The following is a 9881-nucleotide window of genomic DNA, read 5'->3' as shown; positions in this document are numbered from 1 at the left end:
CTTTTTGTCCCTTGGAGAAAGGACTCATTAGCCCTTTTAATTATTTTCCTAACCGGTAGAACTCCAGATGCCATTATGTTATGTAAAATGACAAATGTATTTTTAACTTGTAAAGCATGTGAACTTTAAGCTCTTTCCAGTGATACAAATACAGCTCCATTTCAATGCATGACTCATCTTCACATGTAGGAAAAACTCAGCATTTCACATCCCTATAACTACACTCTGTGCACCAGTGATGAGCGACAGTTGCTGTGGGAACCATCACTTTTAATATCCTGACTGTGCATACAAGAGTGCAAAGAAATACTGACTGCTTATTTGGCAGAAAAGGTCGCCTTTAATGACAGCACCGACTATTTCGGTAGCCATAGTACCTGAAGGATCATAGTCTGTCCAGTACCGAGTCTCAATGCTTTGCTCCATAGCAATAGCTTTACTGTTTAAAATAGGTTTTAGAGTCAACGTGTCAATCCTTTCCCTTCCTAAAAAGAGCGATGGGGGGGAAGGGGCCGGCGGTTCGTCGGGCCTCGCCTCTCCGCACCGCTACCACGCGGGCGCGCTGCGGCACAAGCCCGGCACCGCCGAGGCAGCTTCGTCCTCCACCACTCCCCCTCCAACAGGGCCGTTTACCCCAATACATGAATACCGCTGCCGGTACCTTAAAAACACCGCCCTACGCAGGGCATGTTCCCCACCACCCGCTCGTCCTTCCCCGAGGAACCTGCCGCCGGGCACCGCCCGCCCTACCCCACGCAGCCCCCGGGGCGGGGGGGGATGAGGCAGCTCAGGTCGGGGACTCCTGCTTCCCCCTCTGCTCATGCGGGGCCCGGGCCGGCCCGACCCCCGGGGAACGCCGATATCGGTGTCCCCCGCGGGTCGGGGCGGCCCCCCCTCAGCGCGGGGGGGAAGGCGGTGCGCACCTGCCCAGGGCGTCGGGGCGGGCCCAGGCAGACCCCGCCTTCCGGGACTCCGCACCGGGAAGCCTCGGCTGGGGCCGCGCCGCGCCGCCACAGGCAGGTAACCGTCCTCCGGCGGGGCCCGGCAGCGGAGCCCCCCGATACCGCCCCGGCGGTTTAGCCGCCGCCAGCCCCCTGCGCGCCCTGGGGCCTGCCTCGCCTCACTTCACCTCACCTCAGGGTTTTCCCGCCTCGGGGCTTTCCCGCCCTTCCTCCTCCGCCTCGCAGTGTGGGGGGCTGAGGGAGCCGCCCCGCCGCCAGCCTTCACTGAGGGAGCTGCTCCCTTTCTCGGGGCGGCTGGCTGCGGGGCAGGCCTCGGGCCGGCAGCTTCCCCCCCCCGCCCGCGTCGTGGGGAACGGCCCTCAGGCTCCCCGCGGCGCTTCGTCTGCTCGTGGGTCAGCCGTGTTAACGGGGCTCGGAGGCTCTGGCACCGGGACCTCGCCTGGGGCTGTGCTCCTGAGAGGCCAGAGGCCCTCTGGTCCCCAGCGGGGTGAGGCAGCTCCTCGGCTTTGGGAGCCACGCCATTTCATCTCCACGTACTCGAGGTTTTGGGTGGTTTGATGGTCCCCTAAGTAATGCCACACCAGCTCCTCGCTCTGTGAACACGGGCAATTTGGTAAGCGCTGGCCCAGCATCAGGTCCGATGCTTGCCCAGGCAGTACCTCTCTGGGGTTTAATCCAGGTATTCGTGGTTCTCTTGCATAACTTGGAGTGTTGGGATGAGGCAGGGGACCATTGTGGAGATCTCATAAAATGTTGAGGCAACAAGTTGTTAATGCAGATTTATAAGCTCCCTGAAGCAGAGGCTGTTTCTGTTCTGTTGTACAGAGCTTATCTGAGTAAGATTTTAGTCCAAGACTTAGTGCAGGCACTTGTTGCAGTAAAAACAGTTAATTTATGACTGCGGACTGATAGCTGTGTATATTGGAACTGGGGTGACTGGTCTGTAAAACTAAACCAAGTGTGCTTTCCTGAGGTGAACCTCCACTTTTGGTCTCTCTAGCACTTGGTCATCTTGTTTAGAAAGGAAGAGAGAAAAGTAGTTACATGGGAGAATGGTTAGTTCACATCAATTACTAATACTCATTTACATTTTTACTCAGGACTAAATGGCGAACAAATGGACTGTTTGAAGCACTGGGTTTGATCACCTAAGAGGAGGGACTGCCGAGGATACCGAGCAGATTCCCTGTGGGTTATCTCTCATCTCAGACTCTTCCCTGATATGGAACAAAGTGAAGGTGAACAGGAATCGCAGCCAGAGAGTCACGTGGATAGCAAGAGCAGCGTGAAATCCTTGCCTGGGGGAGCAGCCCATGTCAAACTAGAGATAAAAAAACATGCAGTTACAGACGACTACAAACTCTCCAAACGGGTGCTAGGGTTAGGAATCAATGGCAAAGTACTGGAGTGTTTCAACAAGGAGACAGGCCAGAAATGTGCTTTGAAGGTATGTAGGCTTTTTTTTCCCCCCTTATTTATGATTTGGAGGTCAGAGTTCACTTCCAAAGCCTGTAAAAGCTACTTGTTCTGTTTCTTACGCTTCACAAAGAGTGCTGCATGAAGAATTTGAATATGTGGAGACACTTGCTATTACTTACAATATTGTAGTCCAAATTTGAGTCTTTTCCAGAATATTCTGTGTAAGTTTCCAGAAGAATGTTATCAGCTGTGAAATTCTCATGTTCATATTTAACAGACAGAAAAAAGCGGGGAAGAGAACAGTGCCTTGGTGCGTTCTTTGAGAAAGCTTGCTAGATTTTGAATGAACATATTACGCAATACTTGGGAAGGAAACTATTTTAGATTGTATGCAATGAAATAGGCCTTCTCTATCCATTTACAGAAGGGTATTACCTGGGAAAGCACTGATTACACCAGTATTGGCAAGTAAGTTTAGTAGATATTTATGGTGATAAGTACCACTTTAAATAAGTGGAGCAATAACCATTCATTAGAGAACATAAGCTTACCTGCCTTTTGCTCTGCAGCATTTAAACTTGAAGATTTCCCTGATGCTTTTAAACCACCTCATTAGAAAAAAACAGCTCAAATGAGAACCAGGATGGTTCTGTATGGTAGGACTGAAAACCAGCTGAAGTAATTGTCGTGTGAATTACTTAAGAATGTTACTGAATCCTTGCTGGTGTTAATCTGATTAGTTGGGATGTCTAGAAGGCTTTCAGGTACCCTTCTTCTTCTTAAACCTCACACTCCGTGTTTGCTGATAGCAGGACAAATCTGCTGCTGGTCAGCTGGAAGGTCTGTCGAGGTCTGGATATGGTCTTACCAAGCTGGAACTGCTGTCCCCAGCAAAGTCTTTGATAGAGCAGGCTGGAAATACCTGGTAGCTTTGTGTATTGAAAAGATTTTTGATAGAGGAACTAGAAAAACTTATAATACAATAACATGCTGATTAATTCACATGTTTCCAACACTCTCATTTTCTTTATCTCACTGGTTTTTGTATTAGCTTCATATAGCTGACTCACAGAAGTTTACCATGGGGAAACTGGAGGTTTTGGCAAACAGACTGGAAGCGCTGGGGTTTTGCGCCTGCACGGGGGAGTGTCAGGTTTTTACAACTCTGAGGTGATCCATTAATCAGATCCTTCTGAAGTGCTATCAACATTAATTTCTATACTTAGCATACTGTGATGAAGGACAATAATTAATACCAAAACTGTTCTGAAGATTTCAGTGGCTTTGTTGCTGATTGTATTACCATTCATACTGCAAAGCTTTTGCAGTTGTAAGGGCTGGAAGCATTTTAAAATAGAAGTTGCCATTCCAGTGGCAACAAGTGTGTCCCACAGCAAATTCTGTAGCTCTGGAATCAAATAGGAAATACATTCCTATGGATGCTAACGTCTGTAAAATATTTTTTTAAATTCAGCACTCAGAGTTGGGGAGAAGAAGAGAGGTAAAGTTGCTGTGCCCTGACAGGATGTCCTTTGCCTGACGGGGAGGAGGAACACATAGTAGATCCTCTAATACCAGTTTCTGTTTCACACTGATTGACTTGTCTGACTTTTTCAGACCTTTTAAAATATATTAAGGACCAAAGCAGCACCCCCCTTCCCAAACTGGAGTTTTGTCAGTGATGGCTAATATATCACTGAAATTACATTATATGCATGTCTGTCATCCTGTCCCCCTCCCCCAGCTGTGGAATGTGTGCACTTTTCTTCTGAAAGGGACAGAAATATTAAGATGTTTATGAGTTCTCTAGGGAGTTTAAATGGCAGATAATAGTTTGCTACTTGCGTGTATGTATTTCTCATCATTATGAGTTTAAGTGCTGAATATAAAGTTAAATATGCAATTAAGTAAAACTGCCAGCAGCCCAGAGAGAATCTGCTACTCTCTCCAAAGATGGTCTAATGAGAAGATTACCCAACAAGGAAGGATAAAAACTGTGCTTGGTTAATTGGCAAGAATAGAAAGATCTTTTCTAGCCCTGAAGATATTTGCAAGGATGAAAATATTCAGAGGAAGTTTTCCCATTGTTTCTTGTGAAACCTGAACTGTGCCACACAAGTCCCAAACCTGCTCCAGATGAGACTTCAGAGCAAACCATCCAGTCAAAACAGTTATGGAAAAGGGACAAGAAACTTGGAGGAAAAATGTTCAGAAACAGCTTCAGTGCAGAATTCTCTGTGTAAGGACAGCAGGGCCTTGGCATTTCTGCCTTGCTGCTGCTCATACTTCCTAGATGTGATGGTGGGGTTATCATCCACTTCCAGGAATAGGAAGTGGAGGCTGACGAAGCTGTCACAGAAGAAAACCCCAACCGGTCTGGCAGGTAACAAGAAGTGTAAAGATTGAATTGCAAGTTGAACAGGAAAAAAAAGGATGCTTGATGATTTTTTTTTTTCTGGAGGTTGCTTGTGCAATATCCATTGAGATGTATGTATATTTGTGGACAACTACTTCAGGTGTGAGTGTGCTCACTGTAACCTACTCCTGGGAAAGGAAAAACATCACTCCTGCCGCTGAAGATAAAGCGTAATAGGCTGTTCCCCTTCACACCAAACTTACCCATTAAAGCAGCTTCTGACTTGGCAGATGGCACTGCTTTCTGCCTGCAGGTTTTCTTTTATATGGGAACAAAGCCAGCACAGCCAGGGTCTGGCTAGAAATTACTCAATGGAAGGAATTTTAACTGAGGTACCCAAGAGGAAAGGGCTTGAACAGGCATTCATCCTCAAAGCCGTGTGTCAATCAGACACTACATACTGTAATTCGTAGGTCCCTGTTGTCCTCTTTAGTCCGTGTCCATAGTTGGATCTAGTTAGCTTTCACTAATCATTTTAGAGTGGGAAAACACAAGACATCCTCTCAGAGATACTGCAGGGCTTTGGTTATTTTCCTAAAGTATTATGTGGCTTAGTTTATTCTACTTGGCATTGTGATTTGCTACATGCTTTTACAATGTGCCCTCAGCTTTGTTTCTGTTAGATTGAAATGCCACACGCATTGCTGTCCTGCTCCAGAAAACCTAATCTGGTTACTCACTTAGATATATAATGACATTTTGGCTGAGCAGCACTGTTTCCGAATAGTGAGAATGCAGGGATTTAAAAAAGTAGAAGCATAAACAAAACTGCTGTGCAGGACTGTGGCCTTCTAGAAGGCAACTATGTTTTGGTGTCTCTCTCCCTTACAAATAGAAAACCTTCTCAGATCTCTTTCCATAGTTGATCCAGAAATAGCAGTCAAGTGAAGTCTAGTCACTGTTTTATTTTTATCTCTTTGCTAGCCTGCCCCCTTCTGTTCACTTTACCTTTCAGGGCAAAAATTTAACCTCCACTCCTTTAACACTGTCACCAGCCTGAGGGTTCTCTGCTGTCTTTCACACTCCTCCCTGTTTTTAGCTAGAGGAGGAGACCAAAATAGCCGACTACCTGTGAGGATAAATGTGAACTCCTGGAACTTGTCTCCCATTTAAAAAAAAGCCCCAACCTACAGTTCCTGGTTCTTTTTCTTTTTTTTTTTTTTAAGCACAAATTCCTGCTAAGTGGTGTCAAAATAATATTTCAATGCATTTGATGACCTACTTTATTTTTGTGAAAGATGGTAGAAAGAGCCCAGAGTTGAGATCAAGAAAAGAGCTAGAGAGCGTTCTGCTGCGGTATTGGGGCCTCTCTACATCTTTAGGATTTTGGTGGATGTTTCAGGATGTAAAAACAGTGCTAGATGTTGTTGGCATACTATTCACCTTCAGTAAACAGATGCTGCTTCTTCCAGGAGAAGAAACGGAAGGACAGTTCAGGCATAGCAGCAAAACAAAGACCCTTGGAACTTCAGGAAAACAAAATACATTGGTTATGAGTGTATTGGTACTTTTGGTATGAAAACTCCTCAATAACAGTATAGTAGTTGTAAAGTGCTGCTCCCCTAAGCACTGTGCATATGTGTCGTATACTGCAGCTGCCTTCCAGTTATCTGAGACTTCTACGTTAAGGCAGAGTATACACGAATGGAACTGCTAGTTCATAGAATCATTTAGGTTGGAAAAGACCTTTAAGATTGAGTCCAACTATTAACCTAACACTTTTGGAAGTGTTAGGTCCACCACTAAACCATGTCCCCAAGCACCATATCTACACATGGGTCTTACCCTCTAGAGTAAATAGTGAGTTAAGCCATGACCTGCCTCATGGAAAATGTTCTGTGCTGCTAAGTGCCAACAATACAGTGTACGTGACTTGCTGATTTGAAGACAAATGTGTGAAGCCCAAATGTTAAATAAAGCAAAAAGCAAACACAAAAATGAACAGACTCCTTGCCTTTTAGATTGAAGGAACATTTGGTGAATGGTATAAATGATAATCATAGAGTAGGAGGCTCTACTGTTATCCGTAAGAGTATTAGCATAACTTTGTGATCAGAAGGAAGGAAAGCCGGTAATGGAGAAAGAAACTTTGCAAAAAAAAAAAAAAAAAAAAAGAGGTCATTCCTGAAATGGTTCTTGGAAACCACACATAGGACTATATGGAAAATGTTGTTCTGCCTTCCAAAGTGGAGTTGCTGTGGAGGAAGATAGTAATTCTGTGTCACCTTAATTTCATTTGGTCTTGAGCTACATTTCTGCCTCTCAATTTTAATGTTTCTGATTAAGTTAAATAATACTGCATCGAGTAGTAAACTAATTGCTGGATAGTTTGTTTTCAGTCAGTGTACCCCGAAGTCAGATCACGATTGCTCACAAATGGGAGACTGTACAGTCCACAGTACTTGTTTTGCAAGTTATCTAAATAGCTGGTACTTGTAAAATACCCTGTTTATTGCCTGAAATAAGATGATCAAGGAAAAGAATGCAACAGTGGAGAAGGCAATGCATACAGTGAAAGTGAGCTTATTTTAGGGTGATGACTGATTGTAGAATAGGAAATGTTAACAATCTTCTTAGATGCTATAGATTGCATTTTTTAGAAGAGAAGAAAATTAATGCCAGATTAGGAATGAAATATTTCAACATTTATAGAATAAGGAATAATAATGTACTAAACTAGAACTGTGGTGGGAATTCAAGGGAACCAAGTGTAATGGTTGGTTGTATTTTGTACAGGATGAAGGAGCTCTTGCTTTACTGGAGTGATTGTATGTTTCTGGAGGAAATTAGCACTTTCTAGTGAAGTGTTCTGTAGTTCCCTCTTACCTACCATGTTTCCTGCAGCCTATTTATACTGGTTTATCTCATGTTACAGTAAATTCAGTGTCAGTAACACAGCTGAGTATGAGTAATAAACTCCAGGACCCATGTGTTGTAGATCAAAACCAGATACAGTAGAATGAATATGAGTTCAGAAAAGTTCTAGTTAAATGGCAGCCCCCAGTGTATGGAGGAGTACCTAAAATATGGATAGCATGAGACCGGTCCTTGGATTTTATCCTTCAGTGCCAATCTTGGTAAGTATTACGTAAATATGCATAAAATACCTAAAATAACATTCAGTCGATTAAAATTGGGTCGTTTCTACTGCTACAAGAATTGTTTTTAAATCAGTGAGTCATTCAAGACCTGAGTCTTTGAGCGCTTTGTATGTATTTGGGCCAGAATGGCACCTTCCAGAGTGACATTTGGACTAGTTAATGTAAAAAAGGTGGACTTTATCAATTTACTTTGAAGACCTGACATTTTTGACTGGTCTTCTCCATATTTGAAATACAGCAAATAATTAAAAAAAATAAATGGGCTTGGTCTGAAATAATAAACCCATGCATAGTAGATTCTTAGTAGGTTCAATGACAGTTCATTAAGCCTAAAAAGTGCAAACAGAAAGGCAAATGTTATAAACCATTAAGTCATCTTGAAAAAACAAAACTACATTGATGCTACTTTGCAACTTCTGTGTTCTCTTCCAGTCTACTAGCAAGGCGGCACAAGTTATACCCGACTTGTGTAGCAGCAAAGCTTGGGAAGATCACGGTGTGTTCCCCTGCCTTCACTCAGGTTCAAAGATCTCAGAAAGTATTATAGATAAGATACTTGTCTTATTTCAGCTGTGGGGAAGGTGCTTTAAGGGAGAGCACGTGTGTGTATTGGTCAGACACAACTAATCGCTTGATGTCGTCTTTGGACTAGAAGACCCTTCTCTTTCTCTCTTACTCCTCCCTTCAGGCTCTAAATCCTCGTATTCCATTTAGCTAAAGTAAAACCTCGCTGATTCATGCTAGCTGGGAGTCTCATTACAGATAACTGGATTTTGCAAATCAGCTTTAGTGCAAGGGAACAATAAGCAAGAATTTTAAAGTTCTTTTACAAGACAAGTGTACTTGAGCCTCATTTACTTATAGTAATACCATCTAGAGAGATGCCCAGACTGGAAAAACCTGATAACATCTTTTATAATTTGGGAAGAATCAAGGCCACACCTGAATGTCACGGCTCGCACACATCTTTTCTTAGTATATTTTTTTCTGTCTGTGGTAGCACCCTGTGTAAGAGCAGCCTGGTCTGAGAATAAATGACTTCTTATAATAGTTTGCTGCCAGTTAAGTCTCAACAGGAAAAAAAGAGATTATCTTCATGCTGTGATAAATTCATGGGGAAGCATAGAGAAGGAAGATGTCACTGTCGTTGGGAGCAAGAGCCAATGTGAATTTGAGAAAGTTAATAGGTGATGAGAAAGTTAATAGATGAATCTCTTGCATATAAAGACTGTTTTGTGTTAACCTCTTAACTGTCTACAGTGACTATTTTTTTTCTACAAAAGAAAAGATACAATCATTGATTTATTTACATAATCATATGCAACATTTTGCTTCCCTAAATGTTTTGCAGTTACTATTTGCTTAACCCTGTAAAAGTTCCCATTTCTCATATGATGTGCATGTGTTTCCTTGTTATGGAATTTTTCCATGTTAAATACGTCTTTAGAATGCCAGACTTCAGGATCGTGTGTAATATTATAATAGCAAGAGTATAGCTATCTGCATTGCTATCCTTATTTCTTTGGGTCCGGTGGAGTTGTTTGAACTGTTCGCGTTGTGGCTCTTATACTGTAAGAAGATGTGGTGACATTCATGAAAAGGAAAGCGGCAGAGATGCGGCCGCTGTTGGAGGTGGAGCGTAGATGATCTGTTCGCTCAATTGGAAAACCGTGACAACTTCTTTCCATCATCAGCAGTGAAAGCTGGTGGTGCAGTCTGTCTGGATCAGAGTTTATAAACTGCATGGATTGTGGTATTTTACACAGACTTCCTAAGTACTTAAGATGATTCAAAGCTCCGTAAATGAGATTAAGCTATAACGCTCCAGAATTTTAATACCTCAGGAGTGAAGGGGGAGAGAAGTCTTGCTCAGCATGTAAATCATGTGTGGCCTCCTAGTTCCTGAATCTTTGTAAAATAGGGCGTTTTGCATTGAAGCTTTCATGGCCTGTTTTAAGAGAAAAGGCAAATATTAAATTTGTG

At 43.3% G+C, this 9881-nt stretch overlaps 1 protein-coding gene across 4 annotated transcripts in view; it reads left to right on the top strand.

The window, feature by feature from the left end:
- Positions 1-888: 888 nt before the first annotated feature.
- Positions 889-9881, top strand: part of MAPKAPK3 (MAPK activated protein kinase 3) — a 53876-nt gene continuing 44883 nt past the window's right edge. For 3 of the 4 annotated variants that reach the window (XR_012837153.1, XM_075762884.1, XM_075762887.1), the window contains exons 1-2: positions 889-1020; positions 2063-2409. Coding sequence is in view for 3 of the 4 variants with exons in the window: in XM_075762884.1 (XP_075618999.1) it covers positions 2185-2409 (225 nt within the window). In the remaining variant the exon portion in view is untranslated. The remainder of the gene's footprint in view (positions 1021-2062; positions 2410-9881) is intronic. The other variant, XM_075762886.1, reaches the window with a different exon arrangement.

Source organism: Balearica regulorum, chromosome 10, assembly GCF_011004875.1.
Source record: "Balearica regulorum gibbericeps isolate bBalReg1 chromosome 10, bBalReg1.pri, whole genome shotgun sequence".
NCBI classification, from domain to species: Eukaryota; Metazoa; Chordata; class Aves; order Gruiformes; family Gruidae; genus Balearica; species Balearica regulorum.
Note: the sequence above shows the minus strand (reverse complement) of the source record. Positions and strands in the feature narration are given on the sequence as shown.